This window comes from Puma concolor, chromosome B1, assembly GCF_028749965.1.
Source record: "Puma concolor isolate L17-30 chromosome B1, mPumCon1.1.hap2, whole genome shotgun sequence".
In the NCBI taxonomy this organism is placed as follows: domain Eukaryota; kingdom Metazoa; phylum Chordata; class Mammalia; order Carnivora; family Felidae; genus Puma; species Puma concolor.
Genome location: NC_141670.1, coordinates 86,346,636 through 86,373,896, shown reverse-complemented (window position 1 = coordinate 86,373,896; position 27,261 = coordinate 86,346,636). Strand labels below are relative to the sequence as shown.

Sequence of the window (27,261 nt, the reverse complement as noted above, 5' to 3'; positions counted from 1 at the left end):
AGATGTAAACATTAATTAACCAATTTGGGAGTATATTTAAATGAAGTGCTATCAAAACGGTAAAGTAATGCGGTACAGGAAGACCTGTACTGTGTGTGTGTGTGTGTGTGTGTGTGTGTGTGTGTGTGTAGAGGAATTAAGCCTACTTTAGCATTTATCTATTTATGTATTTTTGTGTTAAGCAGTCATTTAGTAAAAAATACATTATACCATCTTTCTGGATTTGGGGCAAGTTTGAAGTATTTGTCAACATATTAAACGTTGTATTTGGTTGTGATTTCTTTTCACATCTTTTTGGAGTACCGTTGACACAGGTTTATACATTATGTTACGTTCACAAGTGTAGTTGCCATCTGTCCCTACAGATACATTGACACATTGCTATTACAATATTACTGACTACATTCCTTACGCTGTGTCTTTTATTCCTGTGGCTTATTCATTCCATAACTGGAAGCCTCTATCTCCCACAAAAATACAGAATGCTTCATAAATTTGTGTGTCATCCATGCGATAGGCCATGCAAATCTTCTCTGTATCACTCCAATTTTAGTATATGTGCTGTCAAAGCAAGCCCAGATTTGCTTTAGCTTTTAGCTGGATGGTCAGGGAAGGCCTCTCTGAATATATGGCCTGTAAGTCTAAAGTCATATAATCTTGGAGCTTTCCAAATTGTGGTATATGTCCTAGTACAAGAGATAATTTTAGTTGGTATGGGGGCAACATTTTTTAAATAGAGGATTAGACATTTATTTTAGTGTGTATTAAAATATAATCATAGCATAAAAGAGTTCTATTCTCAAGGACGTTATTACCTAGGATGCAAAGTAGGAGCACTGTGGAACCGAGAATCCAGAATCACAGGCCTGGTGCTCAGGCATGCTCTCTTTTACCTCAGGGAGGGATGAGGGGTGGCTCAGAGAGTAATCAGAAGCGACTTTCCAAGATCACCCAGCTATATGGTGTTGGATCCAGAAAGGGCATCCTTATCTCCTGGCTCCTCTGCTCAGTGGAGTGGCCTCAACTCAGGGAGATTTTGCTCCCCAGGGGGTATTCAGCAATGCCTAAAGATATTTTGGTTGTCCCAACTAGGGGGTTCTACTAGCATTTAGTGGGTGGATGTGATTAAATGTGTTATTAAATGGGAATGTTATTAATCATCCTACAAAGCACAAACAAAGAATTATCCAGTCCACAATGTCTATAGCGCTGAGGTCAAGAAACTTAGGTGCAGGGATGGTTCTAGAAGTTAACCATTCTTCTTTCTTCTTCTCACTTACTTACTGGTTAATAAACAATTAAAAAAAAAAAACTAAGCCATCTGTGTCATTTACCTGGCAATATCCTATATTAGGATTTCGAAAAGCGTAAGCTGTTAAGACTCTCCGTAGAGCAGCAATGCCCATCTCATTCTGGAAAGCTGGATGTTCTGGAAGGGAGCGGTGTAAATCCCTCTCGATCTCCTCCGTGGCGAGATTATACTTGCCCATGGACTTCTCCACTAGATCTTCATAGTACCCAGGGTGTGTGGCCTTCTCATTGATTGCACCTAGGAAATACCCAACAGATACAACGTCCAAAAGTGGAAGCCCTGCCCTCGGTCTGCAGACATGGCTTCCCAACTGAACCCCTTCACGTTCCTCACCACTCCAAGGACACTTGCGAAATAACAATGACGTCCCACAGACGTGGGCTCAAAGAGCTCCCGAGGCAGGGGCTTGCAAGCGAAAAATCTGTGTTCCACAGAACTTCCAAGAACAATCCTGGGGAGCCACTTAGGGGAAGAGTAAGCCGAAGCCTCCCCGTCTCAGCCCTCCCTCAACTAGAGCAGCTTTGCTGGTACTTTATTGGGGTTTTCCTTAAGATTTCACTTGAAAAGGGAAGTTTTGTCTCTCAAAACGAGTCCACATGCTGCTTACTGAAGCATAAGTGTTGAAGAGTCCAAACAGCCATACTAAAGAGTAGGAGGAGGTGCTACAGCACGTGGAGGGGTTTGGAGAAGTGCAGGGGGTGGGTGGGGTGGGCATTCCTAGCAGTGAGCCACCCTCATGGGTGGGAGTTTCCCAGGTGGTTGGGATGAGGATGGAGAAATGAGTTGAGGATCACTGGTTTGAGATCCTTGCATTTTAAGATTCTTAAAGACAGAAAGCCTTATATGAGAATATCTAAATCAAAATCTACTTAAATACAACTTAGGTAATTATAAATTCCCTCTCTCTCTCTCTCTCTATACACACACACACACACACACACACACACACACACATATATATGCACATGTTAAACACACATACACACACACTACAACACAGGACAGACTGATCTGTATTTCACTGATTAGAAATTAGAGCCCTTGGGATGGCCTGGGCCTTGTCAATGACAGTCACCCAGGGAGACAGGCTTCCCACTCACACTTACCCTGGATAAGGCAGTCTGGTTAACAGCAACTTAACACTGGCTTTTGCTTTGTTCTCAAGGGAGATTTGCAAAGATATCTTACCCTCTGGCCTGCACTTCACTTCACTGGGTACACTGAGCCAGGTCCTGGTACAATGGCCCTGAGAGTCACGAGGAGCAGGGCGGCACCCAGGCAAGGTTCCCCTACCAGAAGCTGGGCTCTCCCCATGGGTGGGCTGGCTTCACATGCACCCCACCTCCAGGGAGCTGGATGGAAACAGGGGCTGCTGTCTACCCAACAGAGGCAGCAGGGAGCCCGCTCCACCCTCGGGCCTCCATCACCATTAAAGAAAACACTGGATCTAACTCTAGATGCGTCTCTGCAACTGTGCTTGTGTACCACTGTGTACTGTTTCTTGGTGCTTTGAGCTTTGTTTTCATCCAAAATGTGGCTGTAAGTAACTTCTGATTTGAACAAGGATGAAAAAGAAATTTTGTATTTACAATGTCAACGATCTGAATCAAGTTGTCGAGGTGACTAGTTCACCAGACACAAGGAAGACAGAAAACCGGACAGGAAGGCTCTTCTTGGGCTGGATTTGTGTAATCAGAGATCATTTGACTCAAATTTGGATTTCTTTTTTTTTTCTTTTAATTTTTTTAACATTTATTTATTATTGAGAGACAGAGAGACACAGAGCATGAGCAGGGGAGGGGCCAAGAGATGGAGAGACACAGAATCTGAAGCAGGCTTCAGTCTCCGAGCTGTCAGCACAGAGCCCGATGTGGGGCTCGGACCCACAAACCGCGAGATCATGACCTGAGCCAAAGTTGGACGCTTAACCGCTGAGCTACCCAGGCGCCCCTCAAATTTGGATTTCTAAATGAGGAGCTAAGGCTGGTCTACTGAAGGACAACGAAAAAGCCATATGAACGAGGACAGAACAAACTAGTTTTACATGAAACACATAGAGCCAATTATTTTTCAGGATTCTATCCCCCAACTGCTGAGATGTTAATACATCTCATTATGGGCGATTACCATTTGTATTTACTTTTAGAAAGAGCTACAACCTGTTTGTTTGTTTAAGGCTGTCCTGTAAGTCTGGTAACTTTTCTTCTAATTTTAATGTTATTATTAAAATAAAAGGTTTTGATAATGGCACTTATGTCAGACCATCTTAGTTTCATATACAAATATTCAAATAAGCTTATTTAAAACAATTACATTTCAGGCCTCTAACCAGGTAAAGCACCTGATTTACAAAGACTGGTGACAACAAAAAAACGCCCTGGATGTTCATGACAGAACAGACCCCTAGATGCTTTCGGCTTGGAGGAAGGTATGACGGGCCTAGCTGAAGAACCTCTGGTCTCCAGCAGGGCTCAAAGGTCTGACCCCACAGGGCTGTGTTTGGGCAGGAGCCTGGAGGGGGACCCAAAGGTCCATGACAACCCCCTTCTGTCCTTCCTGGCATCTCCAGCTTGGAGTGTAAGTGTGACCTGGGTGGGCCTTCAGTTCTAGTGCACGTTCTGGCCTCCCCTTCACATCTCCATGTGATAACCAGCAAATGCAGGAGGTGACAGAAACCAAGCACGAGGCTTTCTCATTCCTCCCTCTCCCCACCTTAATGAGGGCTCTGAGCGTGTGCCACACTTACCCATTTTCAATGAAGTGGACACAGCTGGGAAAGGAACAAGGACTTCAAAAATCACAAAGAATCATACTCTTACCCTTCAGGATCTCTCTTCTTCTAAATAGCATTAGTGAAGTGATGGAAGAGGTTATGCGGATTTGGGGGATGGGGGCTTCAATATCTGGGCAGGTGTATATGCGTCCTGTGTTTTTATCGAGGGACTTCAACACTTTGGGAAGGAAAGGGGATTTAGTGCTGAACTGGAGGACTGCATATTTGAAAAGAGCCCAGGTGCATGAGGGAAGGCAGAAGGGGCGCGCTGAGGTCCTGCACACCCTGGGGCCAGTACGCCCCGCCCCCCACGCCTGTCCATACCTGACAGTAGCAGCCAGAGGTCCCCCCGCATGCTCTCCGGGATGCCCTTCAACACCAGCTCCCGGGTCTTTTCTGTGCGGTACATGCAGATCCCTTGCCCATACTCGGCAAAGTGAATCTTCCAAGCTTGCTCCTTCAAAAACTCTTTGGCCTGAAAGGGATAATGAAACATGACTACATGCCAAAGCATGTCGGGGACAGACAGGAGAAGTTGGATGGAAGGTCAGAACATGTCCCCTGGTGAATGGAGTGGTTCTGTTCTGGACAGAACTCAGGAGAACAAAGAACTCAGATTCTCTGCAGTCCTTCCCTAATTGGACACCTGAACCACAGCCTCTGGTCCTGCCTCGAAGCTTTCTAGACCAGAATCAAAATTCCACTTACGTGAAACAGGTCAGCAGAATGCAAATTGTCTTTATGGCTTTATGTGTACACCTCCGAGTGAAAGTGAGCTGACGTTTTTTAAACATGGGCTGAGAGATTACGTACTTATTTGTTGGCTGACTTAAACACTCAAGATGAGATAAAAACAAATGTCACCTGTAACTCTACAACTCATCTCCTTCTTTGAAGAAGCTGTTCTACAATCGAATGAGAGATTTAGATAAAAATCTGCTGTGCTTCTAGGAAAATGTTTCTTTACGTAAATATTTATCAGTTTACTTAGATTACAAATATTTTTAAATGTTATTGCTCTAATATAGAAAAGTTTCAGGCAAGGGCAGGAGGCACCCACCAACTTCGGGTTGAATTCCTCGGGGGACCGCCGCCGATACATGGTCATCAGGGTCTGCGTGGCTGTGGGAACGCTGTTGCCGTTCAGGTTGAACTGGCGCTCTCCATCGGCCTCGGAGCTCGTGCTTCTCTGAGGGCTGGAGGAGACAAGGCTGCTGGGCCGAGAATACACCTGCCGATACAGAGAGGGACAGACAATGAAAGGGACAGACGTAGAAGCTACTTCTTCAGTGTCCTCTGTACAGACACCAACAGCTACATCATGGTTCCCAAAATGGTTCTTGCTGTGTGAAGATGCAGGAGGAAGGCAGCAAGGCAGCATTTTGGCGAGGATTAGCAGGTTTGTGGGTCACAGAACACAGAGCTTCAGTGCTGAAAACACGTTTCATCTAATTTCAGATGCATTTTTGCAACAAACTGGTTGACCGTTAGCCTCCGATTAGCATGCAGGCAAAGCATGACGGGGCTGAATCAACTGCTTATTGACAGAGGGACTGCCTCCTCGTGCCCACATGAGCTCAGACCGGGTAGACAGGGGCAGGGATGTTCCTTGTGAGGTCACCATCTTTACAATTATGTTTCAGCTGCCAATTTCCCTGGATGTTGGTCCAGGGCCTAATTCAAAAGGGACACAATAGGTATTTTTTATCATAATAAAATCATCATCATGATGTTGCATTTCAGATTTGAGACTTTATTTAGTGACCTCTGTGCATTCCCGACAATGTGACTATATGGACCAGAGCCACTTGCTGTGTAAACAAGACACATCACTCAATGAGTTCTTCAACTATAAAATAGGCAGGTTAGACCAGATGATCTACAAGGCTCTGTCCAGCTCTGGGATCCCAAATACAGACTCCATGGGATTCAAATGAGTTATTGCTCAGATACTGCCCTGGACATCAGGGGAGGAGCCTTATCTTAGCACAGCTTCAGAGCTTGCAGATCAAACAGAACAGATGAGGGAGGGAACATTCTGGGGCAGAGTAGGACCAAGGCAAATACCCTCAGGCGTCTCCCACAGACCTCGTCATCTGAACTGTTGTAGCTGCCTGCAAACTCTTTGTCCGAGTAGATTTTGGAGGTCGTCTGTTGCAGGAAATCAGAGATCCTCTGCACTAGAAAGTCTCTATCTTTCAAATTGGCAAATAGGAAGGTCATCCTGTTCCTGGTGCTGATGGATAAAGGGCTGGGGAGTACGCTGGAGCTGTCTGCCTTTTCCACAATTGTCACCTGAAAAGAAACATGAAACACGAAACAAAGCATTACTTTCCAGGGATCACCCAGCAGTAGCCTCCGAGCAGCACGAAAAAGGAACACAACACTTCATATTCTGGAGGAACCACCTGTATTTTACTGAGGCAGAATGAGAGTCTTTGACTCTGTCCCAGTAAAATAAAATAGCTCATAACAAATCAAACTGGAGCTCTTATCAGAAGCTGGAATTGTCTTGCTGGTCTTTCCAAATCAGCAGTTCTACACTGGGAGTGGTTTTGTTATCTGGGAGACATTTGGCAACATCTAGAGGCATTTCCGGTTGCCACAGTGGAGGGTACCAGTGGCTTCTAACAGGTAGAAGTCAGGGATGCCGCTAAACACCCTGCAGTGCACAGGGCAGCTGGCCCCCAACAGAGCCTGGCCCACGGCGTCGATAGGGCCAAGCTTTAGAAGACTTGTTGCAAAGAAACTCCTTGGTTTTCATTAAAATTTCACAAAGCCATAAAGGAGCCGACTTCTAGCTGCTGCATCATCCATAAGAGACAGAAACAACCTGTGATACTTGTGCTTTTTTGCCAAGATTAATGTTGGGATGGCTTTCAAAACGCTGCCAACCTTTCAAACATCTCATTGGAATTCCAGAGCTTTGCATCCCTCCCCTCTTTCCACTTGAAGCTTTTAAAGGCTCCATTCTGAACAGACACGATGTAAACAGCTTAACTGCAACCCTATCTGCCCGCACTGGCCTGACTCTGTGTGCGCACATGTGTGTGGTGAAATGAATCTACCACATCAGGAGACAAGTAGGAAAGAAGGACATCTGTTTTAGCTTTGAACTGAAGACACGCATTTGGTGCTTTATAATAGGATTTCCCTCACCTGGAAAGTAAGATAAATGCATTAAAATATTTTTCTTTAGAGGCACCTGGGCGGCTCAGTCAGTTAAGCGTCCGACTTTGGCTCAGGTCATGATCTCACAGTTTGTGAGTTTGAGCCCTGCGTCAGGCTCTCCGCTGTCCGCACAGAGCCTGCTTCGGATCCTTTGTCCTCCTCCACTCTGCCCCTTCCTTGCTCACATGCAGCATGCTCTCTCTCCCTCAAAAGTAAACATTAAAAATTTTTCTCTGGGGCACCTGGGTGGCTCAGTCAGTTAAGTATCCGACTTCGGCTCACGTCATGATCTCATGGCTCGAGGGTTTGAGCCCTGCATCAGGCTCTGTGCAGACAGCTCAGAGACTGGAGCCTGCTTCGGATTCTGTGTCTCCCCCTCTCTCTCTGTCCCACCCCCACTCGGGCTCTCTCTCTCAAAAATAAACATTAATTTTTTTAAAAAACTATTTTTCTTTAGCACATTAGGGAAAAAGATCTCAAAGCGAGCCCTAGATAAATGGTTTATTTACAGCAGCTCTGACTATAATAAAGTTGTTTCGCTTCCCCTCTTCACTTCCACCTGTGAGCAGTCTAGACAGGTTCAACTGTAACTTCTTTATCAACATTTTCACGTTAAATACATTCTCCCCAAAGCAGAACTTTAAAATCTTTCCCCCTGTCAAGGCTAAGAAACCTGCTGCAGTTGCCTGAAAAGCTGCACCACCCCAAGTGCAAAATGGGTACCACTCCAGAGAGGGAAAACTGCAGAACCTGACTTCTACTCTCAGATTTCATAAATACATGTAGTTGGATATATACTTATATATTTTATTTATTTTTTTTAAAAAAAAATTTTTTTTTCAATGTTTATTTTTGGGACAGAGAGAGACAGAGCATGAACGGGGGGGGGGGGGGGGGCAGAGAGAGAGGGAGACACAGAATCCGAAGCAGGCTCAAGGTTCTGAGCTGTCAGCACAGAGCCCGATGTGGGGCTCGAACTCACAGACCGGGAGACCATGACTTGAGCCGAAGTCAAACACTTAACTGACTGAGCCACCCAGGCATCCCGTGAATTATTCTTAAAAGAAGAAGAAAAAAAAAAAAAAAACCCAGAATATAAATCTGCTTACATAATTTTTTTTTTTTTTTTTAAGCAAAGAAGGCAGAGGGAAACTTGAATCCTTTACTCTAGGGAATCTCAAAGGGTGAATCTTAATTATATAATCAAAGCTTCTAACCACCTTAAATTCTAGAAAAGCAACAGGGCGTGTTGAAGTTGTTACCAGGACAACTTTAAGACTGTAAGACTTCCAGCCTCCAACAGCCTAACATGGAGTTCTTTCTTTTTTTTTTTTTTTTTTTTTTTTTTTCTTTTTTTTCTTTTTTTTATTTTTTTTTTTTCAACGATTATTTATTTTTGGGACAGAGAGAGACAGAGCATGAACGGGGGACGGGCAGAGAGAGAGAGGGAGACACAGAATCGGAAACAGGCTCCAGGCTCTGAGCCATCAGCCCAGAGCCCGACGCGGGGCTCGAACTCCCGGACCGCGAGATCGTGACCTGGCTGAAGTCGGACGCTTAACCGACTGCGCCACCCAGGCGCCCCTGGAGTTCTTTCTTAACTCCAAACCTCCTGGCAAGATTTCCATACAAGTACCAGAACAATCTACCTCCGTGAAGACATGACAGGACCCACCTCCTCCCCAGATACAGTAAGAATGTGTAGAGAGTAAGAATGCACAATGCCTTCACTGTGCATGAGGACCAGCCTGGGACTTTATTAAAATACAGATTCCTAAACCTGCAGTGATTCGGATGTAGGGCGGGTTCAGGAATCTGCCTCTGTGGCCAGCAACTGCGGAGATTCTACCACGGGCAATTGACAGATCAGAAGTGAACACTTGGCTTTCTGATTCACAATCTAGACAATCTAGACTGTTTCCTTGTGACCAAGCTGCTCTCAGGCTGTGAGCAGGTTGTAGTAACTACATTTCGTTCCTATATCTGATGCTTTGACATCCTGGGCCTTGCTAGCCCTGGGAGGACCATCTTCCCAGAGTTAGCAAGCTCCAAGGGATAATAAAAGACTCACCTGTAAGCAGGTCATTCCTGTGCAAACCAACCATCCAGAGCCCACACTTCCCACCCACCTCCTTTATTTAATTCAGCTCTCACACTCAAGGTCACTATCCCTGTCCTCATCACTGGGGGGGAGGGGGGAGGCAGACACCAGATAACTAGGGACAACCCCTATGCCCCACAGCCTGCTGAGATTATTCCGACTAGACTAGTAAACCTGTTTACTCTGCCTTGCCTGTCTCTTCCCACAGAAATAACAGCAAAGGCTTTTTTTTTTTAAAGTTTATTTATTTTGACAGAGAGAGAAAGAGAGAGAGAAAGAGTGAGAGCAGGGGAGGGGCAGAGAGAAAGTGAAAGTGGAGGCAAGGCAGAGAGAGAGGGAAAGAGAGAATCCCAAGCAGGCTCCACACTGTCAGTGCAGACCCCAATGCAGGGCTCTAATTCATGAATCTTGAGATCATGACCTGAAGCCAAAGTTGGACACTTCACCGATAGAGCCACCCAGGCACCCTACAGGAAAGGCTCTTGCCCACATTTTCACGGCTCCCTCTGCCTGCGGACCAAGTGTGTGCTTCCCAGTGTGCCCCCATGGCCTCTCCTAGAGGGACTGTGAGTCCAACAAGCCATCTGATGGGTCTGGCCTCATCACACCTGAATAATAATAGTACAATCTCCATCTTAAAACTCTAGGCTGCTTTTTCTAGGAAGAAAAGCTCTTACAGGTCACTGAGAGCAATGACAACACACAAAAGGGTGTGGCAGGTGCCAGCAAAGACTTATGAGCATTCACCTATGGTTAAAAGCCAACGAAATGCTGGTAAAAACAACATTCCTGGTTCACACGGAAGCTCCTCCTAATGCAGCTCCTAAGAGCTCCATTTCCCACTGACACCTACCTCACGGAGTGGGATGATGAGGCTACACAGGTTCTCCTCCTTGCTGGTAAAGCAGATGTAATTTGTGGACACAAACATCTGCCCCAAAATGTGCATTTTGTTGAATGGAGTCCAGAGGGTGCAGTCTGTGTGGCCGTCTAATTTTTCATCTTTCGGCAGTCGGAAAAGTGCACGGTATCTCTCACTCTTTGCCCTGGCATCAAGATCGCTGGAAGGCAGGAACAGTGTCACCTCACGCAAGAGCAAGGTTTCCGTTCCTTCTCAAGGACGTGCCAGTGGACGTTCCCCAGCCCATCTCTCCGCCCCTCGATCTCGCCAGACGTATCCCTACCTTCTTGGCTTTCTACTGGAGCTAACTCCAACCTATGACTCAAAAGTGTAATATAACTACTTTGATATATTTAGGTCCCTTGTGTAGTCGTTTTACAATCAATATCTATAAATGTTCAAGAATCTTAGGAAAACTAGGCCTGGATAGGAAATCCATTCTTTTTCTAAAGGAATACAATAATTTCTAACAAGATTATTCCATTTGTATTTATCCAGAGCCACTTTCTGGGCTTTACCTTTTAAGAAAGACCTAATGAGAATGCAAACCAGCCTCATGAATCTGCTGGCTATCACTGTCTGTCCTAAAAAGACAACAAAATTGCCTGAGACACAGGAACAACCCATCTCTCCGACAACCAGAGTTTCTAACCTCAGCTCGGTCCTCTGTGACTACAAACTTTTTCCTTTTTCCTGCTCATCATGTCGGTCGGTGGTTCAAACCTCTCCTGTCAAACTTCTATGCCGCCTCAACCTCTGGGTGGTGGAGTTTCTGGCTTCACACAGCAAAGAGGAGCTCCCCTCCTCCCATAGCCTCCTCCCTCCTACTTGCAAATTACCTCCATCCTCACCTATTCTTACTTCCTTTCCATTTCAGAGGGAGAGGCATCTGCACACACAAGCATCTTTTTCAAGGCCCTTTCAGATGTCACTATTAAAATAACTGGTTTTCTTACAGCTGTAGCTCTGTGTTCCCTCCTTCCCTGCAGCTACCCTCACCACAAACTCATCCCAGGCTATCCTATATTCAAATCTTTTACGTTCTATCAGAGCAACCCCCTCCTTTCCCATTGCATTTCTTGAAAAAGCAAGTCTATACTTGCCTAATTCCCGCTCCTTGCCTTCCATCTGCTATTCAATCCACCACAGTAACACCATTCACCCACAACCACTCCACTGAAACACGTTTTTTTTTTTTTTTTTTTTTTTAATTTTTCTTCAACGTTTATTTATTTTTTTTGGGACAGAGAGAGACAGAGCATGAACGGGGGAGGGGCAGAGAGAGAGGGAGACACAGAATCGGAAACAGGCTCCAGGCTCCGAGCCATCAGCCCAGAGCCTGACGCGGGGCTCGAACTCACGGACCGCGAGATCGTGACCTGGCTGAAGTCGGACGCTTAACCGACTGCGCCACCCAGGCGCCCCGAAACACGTTTCAAATCACCAGGCATCTTAATTGCAGTGATCTCTTGTCAGGTCCCAATTGCCAGCTATATGCCAGCGATTTCCAATTCCATATGTGTTACTGGACCAATCTCCATTGTGATGCTCTGCAGGCAACTCAACATGATCAAAACCGAGCTCTCCCATCCCTTAGACATGCTCTCCCTCTCTCATTCCCCATCTCGGTCCAGGACAATTCCATGCATACACTCACACTTGAGAGCACCGACTTTTTCCTTGCCTTCTCTCTAGCCCCACTCCCCCATCCAGACTTCCAGGCTTCTCTGCAGCCTCTCCTCATCCCATGACCTGCCACTTTCCAGATATTAATGGACTCACTTCCCTCTATGCTCTTCCCTTGTGATTCCTGCATCAGGTTATTCCCTCTGCCTGAAATATCCATCCTACTAAATCTACATAGGCAACTTCTACTACCTCCTGAGAGTCCACTCCAAGCAGCCTCCATTGAGGGCCTTTTCCACCACCCTGCCCCATCTCCTGGTGCGTGTGCCCATGGCGCACCGCCCACAGGACCGGAAGAGTTCCCGTCACTTTGTGCCAAAGCTGGCTGTCTGCCTCACTCACTGAACTGTGACTGCTTCAGACAGTCTCTTTCAGTTCTGTATCGATACCCAGAAAAGTCTTGAAAACCCTTGAAGTGGTTAAGAAAAGGTTAAATTTCATAAAAGAATGTAAGGGTTTCTTTTTTCTAAAGCGTGTAAGACTCTGTCTCTGTCACCTACCGTTTTAGAGCCGACACTTTCTTAGGAGACTTCTTTTTCAGTTTGGGCAGGGATCTATCTTGTTCAAATCCCTCGTTGTCTAAAAGTTGCCTCATGGCTATGTTGGCGAGCTGCTCCATTAACTTGAAAGTCTCATTGATGTTGAGAAATACAGAGAAGAAATGTTCGCTGGACCTCGTGCTCACTTTGATCACATCAGGGAGAAGCAGCGTGGCATTCTTCTCAAGCTGTGTGATGTCCACCCACCGGATTACCAGCTTGGCTGAGCACAGGGAACAAGGCTGGTCAACACCTGGCTCCTTCAAAGCCCCTGAGGATCCTTCAGCCTCACAACCCAACCCCCAATCTCGGTGCACTCCTTTTCTTTGAGCTTGCATGCCCGTATTTAATACTATTTTGTTTGCTTAAGAGACAAACTCAAACCACATAAATTCTGAGTTCATAATCATTATGGATTTAAGTTCACGTCAACTACATTAACTATAACTTTGGTGAATCTTTATTACTTAATAACCATTTTTGTTTACAAGTATTAGACAAAAATAATTGACTTCACTTGTTAAATAGTTAAAACACAGTGTTGACCCAGTCATAACTATAGACCTATTTTTGGCACTTTGATGTGGTTTATGAGTTCAGGGTGAACCTCAGCAGACTCTCCCAAGCTTCCCCCTGAAACTCTAGACAACTCACCTTCCCTTCCCATAAGGAAAGAGTAAAAGCAAAGGTGGTTAATACTGAGGTACATCCAACCCTGACGGGGGACCTTCCCCTTCCAGTAGCTACAAGAATAATAGTTGACGAGCTTCTCTTCCTCGGGCATCCCAAACAGCCTGTGGAATTTCACGATGGCTTCTTTAAACTTCTCCGTGTCATCATCTTCCTTCACATCGTTGATCTTGTTATACTCTGCAATGATGCCCTAAGCGAGGATAAAACAAAGCATGCAGCCAGTATTAATACGACTGGGGCTGCTTTTTTCTGTATGCTATAGATATTGGAGAGGAAAGAAGAGAACAATTTCTAATGCTACAATTTTCTTTAAAATTGATCAATTATTTTCGAAGGCAACCCCCAAATTCTAAGCCAGTTACCAAGGAGCATCTGTGTACTAAAAGATTTTGAAATGACAATATAGATCTGCGTATCTGTTTGTTGGTGCTAATCATGTTATTAAGTTCACTTAGGATGAAGCCCATAGTTTTATTTTCCAAATGTGAAGATGTAAAGATTTTGCAAGTTCTACTGCTTTTCCTAGCTCACCATGATAGAGCCATCCCAAAGGTCAAGCTCTACTTTTCTCAAAGCTACTTCTACATGGAAAGAATAGAGATGGTTGGCTTTGATGGAGACCAGGGAAGATCCATTTTGAACTAAAACTATTTTGGGGGTGAGCGGGCTTTGGTAGCGTGCTCTATTAGGGAACTTGAGACAACCATGAGGTGGCATGAGGGCACTGAACCTCTGGGTGGGAAGAAGTAGCCAGTTCAGAAGAAGGATGGAAAAACCTTTCCCAATTGGCAAATACACCTACAGCCTGTGTGACATTTCAAGTTATCAGTGCCTTTAGAGGGGGATCGAAAATTTTTATATAAGAAGAAATAAACGAATAAATAAATAAAAGTGACTGAATGGGAACCCACTAATAACTAGTAGCAGTCAGGTTCCTAGGCAATCCTGATGGCCAATAGACTGAGAGTAAGCTTGGAGACCCTCAAGTGGGCTAATACTTGCTCTTTCCTGGACCACTTAGCAGGGCTTGGACCTAAAGTCAGAATAAGGAGACTATTAGAAGGAAGTGATGTATAACAAACCAAATGATACCCTTTTTTTGAGTGGAAAAATATTCAAACTACATTATCCAAGATCTACTAAATACCACACTTTTAGAATGCTCATCTAAATTTATGAGATAATTTATGAGGCTACTGAATTGAGAAACAATACTCTGGAACACTCCAGGGCCTAATACACTAATGTCAACAGACCAGGCCTTGCCAAGTAATTTCAAGAGTAAAGGTAATAGTCCCTATTAAGGTTCAACTCCCAACTTCCCCACCTTTAAGAAAAGAGAGGATCCAGAATGAAGAACCTCTCCTTAGTTTGCTATAATTTTTTAGCCAGGTGGACTGGATGATGGAACAAAGGGATGGAATATCTCCTTCCTTTATTTTTTTAATTTATTAAAAAAAATTTTTTTAACGTTTATTTATTTTTGAGAAAGACAGAGACAGAATGCGAGTGGGTTAGGGGCAGAGACAGAGGGAGATACAGAATCCGAAGCAGGCTCCAGGCTCTGAGCTGTCAGCACAGAGCCTGATGCAGGGCTTGAACTCACGAGCTGTGAGATCATGACCTGAGCCAAAGTCGGATGCTCAACCGACTGAGCCACCCAGGCGCCCCTCTCCTTCTTTTATGTTCTACAGGTTCTACATAACATACAATTGGTTGCCCTGATTCCAGGCAACAGCTCCACATATAATCCAAATACTTGGAAGGTCCAATATAAATTTAAATATGCAAAGGACACTGACAGAGAATTCACAAAAAGGAAAATTAACTTAGCAAACATAAAAAAAAGTCCAACCTCATAATCAAAGACAGAAAATTAAAACAAGACCTATTAACTTTGCAAAACCATTTAAACAACCAGATTGTTGAAAAGTAAGCAAATTACACAGGGATTCCAATACACTGATAATCTCTAGTAAGGTCCATTAAAAATGTGTATACTAACTCAGTAACCAACATTTTGTAATCTATCCCAAAGGAAAGAAAAACTATAAGAAATCTTATATGAACACAAGTGTTCACTGCATTATATTACTGTTTGTGTCTGTTCCCCTTGGCCTAGAAGCTAGGGAGACTTCTAGAAAGAGAGGAATTGTAAGGTCAATAGTGGGATGATATGCCATTACTAAAACAACAACTAAAAATTATATAACAATACCAGTCAAGGAAACAAAGACATGATACAAAACTGTATAGTACGGTAAGACTACTATTATGATAAAATGCACTCCAGAAATCTAGAAAGAAATACACTCTATGGGTTTGGATTATGGCTGCCTCTGTAGTTAATTATTATATTTATAATTTATAAAAGTTAATTAAATCTCAAAACAAATAAATTTGTTGGTTCCCTTCATTACTGGACAACTGGGAATGCTTAAACCATTCATTTGCACATGAATGACATTCTTTCACACATAATTGCATTAATAGCAATTCCTTCTTCATAATTGGTTTCAGGGGAATTAAATGTGACATTTTGGGTGTAATACAAACAGTGAGAAGAACAGCTATTTGACATAATTGGTTCTTGTTTTATTTTTTGTTTTTTCACGTTTGTTTTTGTTTTCCTCCTGGCTATTGTCACTTCTAAGTTTCAGTTTCCTCCTATAGCTCTTTATTTGTATCTATCATCCAAAGACATGCCATCTGAGGGAGGACTAGGAAATTGTAATGGAGAACCTCAGTAGTGGCTCCTGGATGGGAAAGAGGCCTCAAGCCCTTTCTGGCACCAGTCGCTGCCCCCTATGATGCAGTCAAATGAGGAAACTCACACTCTATCCATTTACATTACTTCCCAGAAGGTCAGTACATGACTCAGAAATGAAATGAAGAAGTTATAAAATCAGATGGGTTTTATCAGTAACACAACTCTCCATTACTCAGGAACCCCTTTTTTGTTTGGAAGCTCTCACCTCCTCCCAGCTTCAAACTGAACCTTTCCAATGTCCTCCTTGCTCTCATTTTTACCCTCTTCATTACGTGTCTAGTCTCTTTAATTACAACAGAGTAGAAATGAACTGAAATCAGCCGTCTTGAAGCAGTGATAAATATCCATCTTGAGGGGCAAAGGGAGGGAGAAAGGGAGAGGGTGATGAGTTGTATGTGTTTTTGTGCTACTTAGCCCTCTCTAATTTTATGTGGTCCAGGTAAAATTCAGTTCTCTCCTTCCACAACATTAGACCCTAAACAGCAATGAAATTCCACTTCTTTTTCAGATTATGAAATTACTACTTGCTCATGTAAAAGTTTAGTGAAGGAGAAGAAATCAAACAGAAATTGACCATCCTGTGGAATTTTAATGAGAAGCAAACTATCAGATCACTTCCTAGAATTCTTCCTTAATCTGGGTATAAAGAAAGGCTTTCTAACTATGACTAAAAATCTGGAAAGAATTTTTTTTTTTTTTCAACGTTTATTTATTTTTGGGACAGAGAGAGACAGAGCATGAACGGGGGAGGGGCAGAGAGAGAGGGAGACACAGAATCGGAAACAGGCTCCAGGCTCTGAGCCACCAGCCCAGAGCCCGACGCGGGGCTCGAACTCACGGACCGCGAGATCGTGACCTGGCTGAAGTCGGACGCTTAACCCACTGCGCCACCCAGGTGCCCTGGAAAGAATTTCTAATCTTGACTAAATAAAACATTTAAGCATCCCATGGCAAAAACTATCATGAGCAAAGTCAAAAGACAAATGACAAATTCAGAGAAAATATCACCCACAAAAGGCTAATGGCTTTTATATAAAAGAACTTTTAAAAATTAAAGAAAAATAAGACCAAAGTCCCATAGAAAAATAGGCAAAAGACAACAGCAGACAATCTATAGCTATATAAAAATGGCCATTAAATACCTGAGATGTTCAACTTCACTTATAAGTGAGGTAAATACAAATTAAAACAACACTAAAATATTTTTCTCCCATCAGATTGACAAAAACTCAAAAGCTTGATAATCTACCTGTGGGTGGATTATCCTGTGGGGAAACAGGCATTCCCCTACAAGCCAATGGGAATGTAAAAGGTTACAATTTCTGTAGCGGGGGGAGGGGGCATTTGGTAATATTCAGCATTTTCTACATGCATTTTCTATTCTACCAGTTTATCTTAAAGATACATCCCTACAATACAAAAATACACATGCATATATACATACATGTTTATTACTATATGCATGAAGTATAATTCATGCATATACTGTATATTTGTGTGTATATGTGTATATGTAGACAGATAAGTATAATTATAAAATATCGTAAACCACTTAAATGTTCAAGCATAAGAGAGTGCTGAGTTCTCTACGGTACATACACACATAATATGCACCCATTAAAAAGAATTAGGCACATGGGGGCGCCTGGGTGGCGCAGTCGGTTAAGCGTCCGACTTCAGCCAGGTCACGATCTCGCGGTCCGTGAGTTCGAGCCCCGCGTCAGGCTCTGGGCTGATGGCTCAGAGCCTGGAGCCTGTTTCCGATTCTGTGTCTCCCTCTCTCTCTGCCCCTCCCCCGTTCATGCTCTGTCTCTCTCTGTCCCAAAAATAAATAAACGTGGAAAAAAAAAAAAAAAGAATTAGGCACTAAATGCAACATGGGAACCTGGATTGGATCATGGAATAAAAAAGGACATGAAATGGCAAAACTGGTAAAATCCAAATTAAGCCTTTAGTTAGCAATATTGCATTAATGTTCATTTCTTAGTTTTGATAAATATACTATGGTTATAGAAGATATTAATATTAATGGAAGCTGAGTAGTAGGGTCTATGGGAATTCTCTGTCCTATCTTTACAGTTCTTCTGTAAATCTAAAAATTAATAATATTTCAACATAAAAACCAAACTATCAAAATGTTTTTTAAATAACAAATAATCACACACAACATGTGCATACTCTCTATGAACTGATATGAGGTGTTACCCAAGAGTTACTGACTGAAAAGAGCAAATGCAAAGGAGCATATATACATGAAGGCTTATGTGTAAGAATTAAAGAGAAATTAAAAAACAAAACAAAACATATACCAGCCTCTTTTCACAAAAAGAAACACAGGAAGCATAGGCCCGATAACAATGAGGTTGGTTAATTGCAAGGGGTTGGGGAGAACAGGATAGCAAGACTGCAGAAGGGAGTAACATTTTGAGGAATTTAAACTTTCGGAAGCAAGTTAAAATTTTCTGCATGCAAAAAATAATATTAAACTATGCAGGAAAGGAGATAGGGCCTGAAACTGAAAGCGAACAGAAACAAATGGCTGATTCCAGGACTGGGACGGAGAAAGTGCAGAGGAGTCTAGGACATCCTGCTATAGCAGAAGTAAAGAAGTGCTCAAAAAAGCAACAGGGACATGTCACAAGGACAAAGGAGGCAATCTGTAGGTGTTTCCTCTAGCTAAACCTGGGATAGTGTGGGTACCAAAATAATTAAGCCCAGTAATGAAACATTAACAACCGAAAAACAGGAATCCATGAGTCGATACCAAAACAAATAGATAAATAAATGATGAGAGAGCCCTTGCTTATAGTAGAATAGCATTCTTATAGAGAATGCTGGAGTTGGAAAATTATCAGTTTGTAAAAACATCACAGCAAAGATTGGTTCAGACAAAAAAAATCGTCAAGGGATGATTCCTCACTAAATCATGGGGAAATTTTGATAAGGAATAGGATATTTGTGTAGCCTTAAAATATTTTCCTACAGAAAAGTTCAAATTGTTTATTATTTGAAGAGGCAAATTAGTAACTCTACAGTGGAGAAACTGGGTAGGTAACACCTGGCTGGGGTTATATCGCCCAGCGAGGGGAGATGGGTATCATGTGTCCCCAGAACTGATACTCTTAAAAGCACATAAGATCACTTATGAAGTGTTCCACCTGGGAATACATAATCAGAATCAAATCACAGGAAATATCTGACAAAACCCAAAATGAAAAACATCCCATTAAAAAAACCAGAACTTATACTTAAAATCATGAATGTCATAAAAGACAGAGAAAGGCTATAGAAATGTTCAGATTGAAGAAGACAACAGACGAAAACCAACTCAACAGCTTCCTAAACTAGATCTTGTGCTGGACTGAAAAGAAAAAAAATGTTGTACATTGGGTCAATTAACAAAATTGGAATATGTGCCAAATATTAAGGTATGATGTGAATGTTAAATTTATTGTGGGTGATAACTGCAGTGTTATTATTCAATAGAACATTCTTAGAAATACACAGTGAGGTATTTGGAGGAAATTCCTCTCAAATAGAAAGTAAATGAGCACTCACACGATAATGTAGCTGGGTATAATGTTAACAACAGGAGAATATGCAGATGGTCTACAGGTATGGCTTTACACAATTCTTATTTTTACAACTTTTCCGTAAATTTGAAATTATTTCCAATTAAAAGTTAAAACTAAACAAAACAGACAACCCACTACCTGTATTTTTCCTCTCACAAATGTGGTGATATCATTCTCGTTTTCAAAGATGGAGAGTGTCTGCAGCAGATTCTGCTCAAGCCATTCCCAGTGTTCGGTGATTTCTTTTCTGGAACCACCTGTACGAATGTAAAGATGATAACAGAATTTTCGGAATTTAAAAGATATGTAAACGGGCTCAATTCATCAATATGCAATGTCACTAAAGGAGACAGCTGCATTTAACTGCTTTCTCCTCTTCAGAGGAGACGCAGAGGACAAGTAGCGATGTGAAAACCCAAGAGTAAGTACTGTGTTATAGTCAAGTCTGACCAGGTGAGTTCAGACACTTTTCGCACACTGTTTCCACGTAGAAGGTAGCAGCATCTCTCCCGTTCACTTTTATGGATTGGGACTTGAGCACTATCTTCCATTTTTCTCCCTCCTAGAACCTGCACTTCACAGAGTAACGTAGATCTTGCTAGGACACTAGGTTACTTTTGTTAAGCTGCAATAATGAGAGCTTTGGTATGCCACTGGAGGTCTGATGTAACTACCTCCTATAATGGGCAAAAATTATCCCCACTCACTTCAATTATGAATGAGATGTGAAAATGGACTATCGCTAGGGAACAGCCGCCTGGCTCTCACGGGCACAGCTGCCTTGAAACGTAATGGGATGAGGTCATCCTCACAGCCTCCGACCAAGTCTCTACACTCGGGTAGGGAATAAGAAGCATAAGTCACCTCACCTGGCAACCTCCACATTTAAACAATCCTAGCCTGTAGCCTATGTAACGGGCACTTCTCTGCTCACAACTGCAGGGCATAACACAGAGGCCGTCAGGATGTGGCTGTAAAGACACTGGACTAAATCCCCTCCCCTTTTATTCTTGCCCTGGGATTGTTAACGATCTTGCAGAAAAACAATGTTTTATAAATCATTCATATGCCATATATATAAATCGTATGCACTGCTCATTCCAGAATTAAGGAATGATTTTGTGACTCCACTGATCCAACCTCCTGGCATCTCTTTCAATTTCCAAGCTTCCTTTTATGTGATTTCTTAATAGTGTCTTCCCTCTTTATTCTCTGTCACCAGTAACTCAAAGTATCTCAGAATCTCATTCTGACTCCTGACAAGGAAGGGAGACATGAATGCGCCTACAATGATACCAGAACTGTAGGAGGAAAACTAAAATCTCTTTGAGAATGAGGTAGGTTTGAGAGGTTTCAGACCCACTATTTAAGGAGAGGCAAAACAAAACAAAACCCAAGTTCATTTTCTTTTACTTTAAACACCAAAACTGCCTTCACAGAATGCTGACGTAGAGGGTGAAAAGCAGATTTCTTAGTGGAAAGGCAGTCCTGTGAAAACATGAGAGAACAGATTATAGCTCCCTGTGGGCATTTTCCCTGGCTCACTCATTTGGGGTCATAGTCAACCACATGCGAGGGCAATTGATGATTCTGTACTATGTCGTTATGGCGAGAGCTAGAACTCAGAACACCTGGGCCCCCCTCCCTCTGCCACTAGCCGGTTGGATCACTTTAGACAGTCTGTTTAATCTGTGAAATGGAGATGAATGAACAACAGCAACAAAAACCACAACAAACGCTTACCGATTTCAGGGCAATGCTGTAAAAATCACAAAGAATAATGTCCACAGACATACTTTGGAAAGGAGGAAATATTTTTTCAGATGCAAAGAAGAATGCCCATTTGGAATATTTAGGTAATGGGTTATTCTATAGTTTACCAGAGAGCTTTAAAACATTTTTGATTTCAGGGGAGCCTGGATGGCTCAGTCAAGCGTCCAACTTCAGCTCAGGTCATGATCTCACGGTTCACGAGTTCGAGCCCTGCATCCAGCTCTGTGCTGACAGCTTTGAGCCTGGAGCCTGCTTTGGATTCTGTGTCTTCCTCTCTCCCTGACCCTCCCCTGCTTGTGCTCGCTCGCTCTCTCTCTCTCTCTCTCTCTCAAAAATACATCCCAAAGAAGAACATTTGAGACTTTAAAATTTTAAATAGTCATTAGATAATTTTCTAAAATATACCGTGTCCTTCCTCGTCTGTAAACAGGTTACTAGCATCACCAGCTATAACTGGCTGTGATATACAGAGAGAGCCCGGTAAATGCCTGCCATGAGCCCTCCACCCTGGCCATCTGTGCTGGTTTGCACTGTCAGATGTATGCACCTTAGGACAGCGTCAGTCCTGGAGGCCCACGAGTCTGCTGAGGTCCTGCAGACCCATTGGGCACAGTTCCCAGCGTCTGTCTGATCTTGCCTCTCTTCTGCCCCTGGCTCTGTCGACTGCAGATATGCCTTCCACAGGCAGGTTTCCATGTGGTCTGACTGTTGACTCGTATCTCACCGTGCTCTGCCTTTGACCAAGTAGTCACATCAGATACTTGACTTTAGACGCCCTGTTAGACTGGCTGTGGAACCCAACCTCAGTTCAACCCCACCAATCCTCAGTTATCCTGGATAGAGAAGTCCATCAGCTATGAGACCTAGGACAGAACAGGTATGCCTTCAGCTTTGTACATGCTGCCTTCAAAGTGTTCTTTGTGTACATATTCCTGTAAGTACACCCATACACCCACCCCATTCCCAACACACACACGGTAAAGATGGCGTACGCATGCATGCACTCATTCAACACACATTCACTCATGCTTCCAACTCTCATGGATATAATACGAAAACATTATGGCCGATTCCCATCTACCAATAACCATCTGACCGCTCCTGTATTCGTGTTCAGATTTACAATCTATGGCCATACCACCCTGAATGCGCCTGCTCTCGTGTGAAGTTCAGATTTACTATACACATTGTTTCCCCACCTATTGCCTTCTCTGCTGTCCCAAGACCTCCTGTTCTCCACCCCGTTGTCCCACCCAACATTTCCATAACTTATACCTTCTACCACCTAACGCCATTTGCACCACTGGCTCTTCTCTACACTTCTTGCTGCTCAGGATGTGAATCCCCACATTTCTATCTTCAGTTACCATCACTGCCCTCCCCACTGCTGCTGCTTGTGCTATTTCTGTCCCGCTCTCCATCTCCTGTTGTTTCTCCCACACTTCTCAGTGACACATGAAAAGGCTGGCCTTCTAGAATGAGCCGCTCACTGAGGAGCTGACGCCGCACATCTCAACATCTTTAGGTCTTGCAGCTCTTTCAGCTTACTCAGTGCCGTGGGCCTGCTTCTGTACTACCAAACAGGTTCTGGAGGTTTCTTCTGGCTACATCTACATCTAAGACTCCAAAGTTCCAGAAGACTGAGCTCTAGATAAGAAAGAACCTTGTGTACCATTATATGAAACCATCATCACCATATACTAGTGGAGAAAAGAAAGTCTCATGTATTAGTGGAGAAAAGAAAGCCATCAGCCAATGGTAGTTTCAGGAATTAACTATGGATACTTATCTGTACCCAACGGATACTTTCCAGGGTGAGTAATGAAACACACCTTTTACATTTACTGCTTACTAGACAAAAGCACCATATTCTCTGAACGCTTTGCTAAATTCACAAAGGGTAAATGAAGACAGGGGTTCAGGGCTCCATGTTCTACAGTCTAAAAGTATGACAACACCTATAAAGCAGAGCCTGATTTCCTGACCCAGCAGACAAAACAGATTCTGAAGATGCCAGTCTCATAAAAAGTATTTCTGAAATCAGGTGTCCATTTCTGTCCACTTCTCACTCCAGAACAAAGAGTCCACGTTACATCTCAGAGATCACAGAGCAAATGCCCTGCCAACAGTTTGGGAACAACTGTCACTCTGGCGGACCACTCTTTAGGAAGGAGCGAAACTCCAACAACACCATGTTGCAATCCTAAATGTTCCTTAGAAATAGCTCTTTCGTTTCTCAAGAAACTAAATACAAGGGCTGCAATATTTAAGATGTTGGGACTTTTCTTTTGTTATTTTTTAAGGTGAGATGACGCGAAGCTCTTGTGCCATGACTGTGAATAAGGACAGGTCTATTTAGCCAGCAGTTTGAGCAGAATGTGCTGGACGATCAGCATAAGAAAGGAAGGGCTTGGCTGTCGATTTTCTGGAAAAGGCTTCATTTACAGAGATACAGCAAGAAAAACAAGCTGACCTGACTGTGCATTCAGCTGGAACAACAAAGAAAGCCGGTGTCGAGAATGAGAACCCTTCAGGAAATCCAAGTTAACCCAAGTTAAATCATTCTGCAGTAATAAAAACTACATTGACACTTGATGGGCTTAAGGTTACCGAGAAATTAATTTTGGAAAAGTGGGAATCTTTATCATTCAGAGTAGAGTTTTGTTTATGTTTTGTTTTGTTTTGTTTTTAAGTATACTAGTCACAGGCCCTGTGCATATACCTGGGCAAAATGTAAACATTATTTAAGATGATGAAAAATACAAAATCATCCTAGCCTAAACTCTCATTTAGCTTTAAATGTATCTTAAAGCACATAAAGACTACTGGAAATAAAAAGGAAAAAGCATTAAGAGGGACCCACAAATGGATTCTATCAGATCTGGCCTCTGAGGATTAAGAACAAAGGCTAAGGCCCTACGGATAGATATCCAGCAGACATTTCCTTGTGATGCAAAACCTATGTTTAAGTGCAGTAAGTACGACTGAGGTTGGATTATCTGGAATAATAAGAAGCCTGGTTATTGGGGAGCCAAAACCATATCACGGAGCAGAACACAGACTTTGATGTCAAAAAAGTACACCTGGTTTCAAAAGTACACATACTGACTTTGGGATCATAGGTAAATTAGCTCATTTCTCTGTGCTTCAAACACCTCATCTGTAATACACAGGTAACAACACCTGCCACATTGGTTTGTGCTGGAATCAAAGAAGATAATACGGGCATGTGAAGTCCTTAGCACAGGTCAAGAAAATACAAAGCACTAAATAAACAGTCGCCTTTGCCACTCTAAGTAGCGGAACATAAAGATCTCATCTTGACTTGTGATGGAGAAGATATTTTGAAAGTCCGATGTCAGGGCACCAGGACATCGGCTGTTTAACCCTTGCCTGACTAACATGCACTCAGCAGAAATCTCTCTGGCCATGGCATCATTCTGTTTAGATTGCAAAGTGTACACGTTATTGAAGTAAGGCATGCATAGAACTCCTTGTGGAACTATTGTAAGCTTTTTTTTTTCACATTTATTCATTTTTGAGAGAGAGACAGACAGAGTGTGAGCGGGGGAAGGGCAGAGAGAGAGAGGGGGACACAGAATCTGAAGCAGGCTCCAGGCTCTGAGCTGTCCGCACAGAACTTATAGGCTGCGAGATCATGACCTGGGCCAAAGTCGGACGCTTAACTGACTGAGCCACCCAGGCGCCCCACTTCTTATTTTTTTAACATATTTTTTAAATGTTTATTTAGTTTTGAGAGAGAGGTACAGAGTGTGAGCAGGGGAGGGGCAGAGAGAGAAGGAGACACAGAACTGGAAGCAGGCTCCAGGCTCTGAGGTGTCAGCACAGAGCCCGACGTGGGGCTTGAACTCATGAAACACAAGATCATGACCTGAGCGGAAGTCAGATATTTAACTGACTGAACTGCCCAGGAGCCCCTGTAAGCTTCTCATATAACTCTGTTTATAATCTCTTACCGGTCATAACAATATGCTCATAGCTTCATAACACTTTGACAAAAGAGAAACCCAGGTAACTCATCCAGCCTTGACTATAAGAATCAGTGGTTGATGTCCTTATTTTACTTTTTCACTTAAGTGCCAAGGTCCTCTCCCACTCTGATGGAAAGAATGTAAACGGCTATCTTTCTGGAAGGCAATCAAGCTAGAAATACTAAAAGCCTTACAGATATGTGTGTTTTTTTGGCTCAGCATAACTATTTCTATAAATTTATCCTCAAGTGATAATTAAAGGAATGTGAAAAGATTTTTTTCAGAGGATACTGATTAAGGCTGTTCAACATGCAATTAACATTAGGGGGGGAAAGACCCACATTTCCAATAATACTGTGTCAGATAAATTATGTTACATGCACAATAAAATATTATCTACCTATTAAAACTCACATTAGAGAAATAGGTTTTATTAATGTGGAAAATCTATATACATAGATGTATGTATGCACAAATATACCTATGTAAGTGTAGGTATAGACACACACACACACAAAGTCTGAAAGGTGATTTGGAGGGTGGTACTGTTTTCAAATTTTTATTCTTTTTTCTTATTCTATATTTTCTAATTTCCTGCAATGAACATGTATTGCTTGAAGAAAAAAAGGAAGTTCTTTTTTTTTTAAGCTGCTATGTTCCCAAGGATACGAGAGTAGTTCTTGAGGTACACAGACCAAGAAAGGACTATAAAATACCAACTTCCACACTACGTGTACCTCATGTGGATGGCAACTAAATTATCCCCACATTTTCTCTATTAATTGTAGAGAAATGGCAGAAACAGAATTAGCAATCTTTAATTAAACTCTGGGTCTTACCAGTTGCTGACTAAAAGAATGTTTAATCATAAAAGCCAGGATGGTGCTGCTAGGCTGGGAAGGGGGAGAGCTGAGAACTTGGTCTCAGCTCTGCACTAACCAGCTACAGCTAGCATTGTGAACCTGGGCGATTCCCCTTGCCTCTATCCTATTAAAATAAAGATGTTAGACAAGATGGCAGCTAAAATATCTTTCAGTTCTGAAAAAGCTTCTCTTACAGCAAAGACTTAGTTCTGAATGAACATCTAGGCCCAGATGAAATTCTGGGATGGTAAAGAAAAGAGAAACTAAATCAATAGGCAGCCAAGTCAAGGCAGCATGCAGGGCTGTGTCATCTGTGAAATGCCCATCAAACACACATCCTCCACCCTGTTTCCTTTATCAGTACTGCTGGAAGGTCAGATGTATCTAGAGGGAACTGTCAACAACTCCTTCTTTCTTTCTGTTTGTTGCTCTTCTTGGCAGTCCCAGACTTCCTCTGTAGACAACGTCCTTGGAAATACCACCATTTTTATGTGTCTGTATTTTCACTGAGGCTGTATAACCCTTCTTACTGTTAGAACCTTCTCTAGTTCTTCTAATGGGGAAAGCCAAATGGGTTGCCTTCTACTTAAATCCACTTAAGGCCAAGGAGGACAGAGAGAACTAGGCTCTCTCCTGCCTCTGGGGCACCAAGTCCAAAACTCTAGCTGCTGGGGGAAGACCTATAGCTGTTTAGCGCCCTAGTGAGAGTCTCAGGTGCAAAACAGTCAGTCAACTGACTGGTGGGGAGTGGGGGCGACTGTCAGAATATAACAAGCTCAACAAAGCTGGCTGGCCAAATCCCTAGGATACTGCTTTCTTTATGATCTTAGAGATCACAAAAGGTATAATTCACTGCATAAACCACTGAGCAAAACGCACTTCAGCAAGCTACAATTGATGGCATGATGGAATATCAACCAAAGAGAATGATGGCTTCATTTTGGGCAGTAGTGAAAAGACACAGCCATTATTAGGAAGGTTTTTGGCTCTCCTTCCCAATTAAAGGTCTCAAGGAAATGTAAAGCATCAATTTCTTCAAACCAATCTGGATACAACTGTTAAAAGATTAGAAGAAGCATACGAAAATAGTGTTTTACCAAATAACTCCTGCT

The 27,261-nt window shown here is 42.8% G+C and overlaps 1 protein-coding gene and 1 non-coding gene across 2 annotated transcripts in view; both read right to left on the bottom strand.

The window, feature by feature from the left end:
* Positions 1-27,261, bottom strand: part of TBC1D9 (TBC1 domain family member 9) — a 115,015-nt gene that overhangs the window by 31,957 nt on the left and 55,797 nt on the right. The window contains exons 3-10 of the mRNA XM_025921459.2: positions 19,660-19,778; positions 13,138-13,366; positions 12,445-12,706; positions 10,211-10,418; positions 6,174-6,380; positions 5,146-5,316; positions 4,410-4,560; positions 1,335-1,549 (exon numbers count right to left, since the gene is read on the bottom strand). Of these exons, the coding sequence (XP_025777244.1) occupies positions 1,335-1,549; positions 4,410-4,560; positions 5,146-5,316; positions 6,174-6,380; positions 10,211-10,418; positions 12,445-12,706; positions 13,138-13,366; positions 19,660-19,778 (1,562 nt within the window). The remainder of the gene's footprint in view (positions 1-1,334; positions 1,550-4,409; positions 4,561-5,145; positions 5,317-6,173; positions 6,381-10,210; positions 10,419-12,444; positions 12,707-13,137; positions 13,367-19,659; positions 19,779-27,261) is intronic.
* LOC112859143 (U6 spliceosomal RNA) lies at positions 472-577 on the bottom strand. Its single transcript, XR_003223460.2, has one exon. It is a non-coding gene; the product is annotated as a U6 spliceosomal RNA (small nuclear RNA).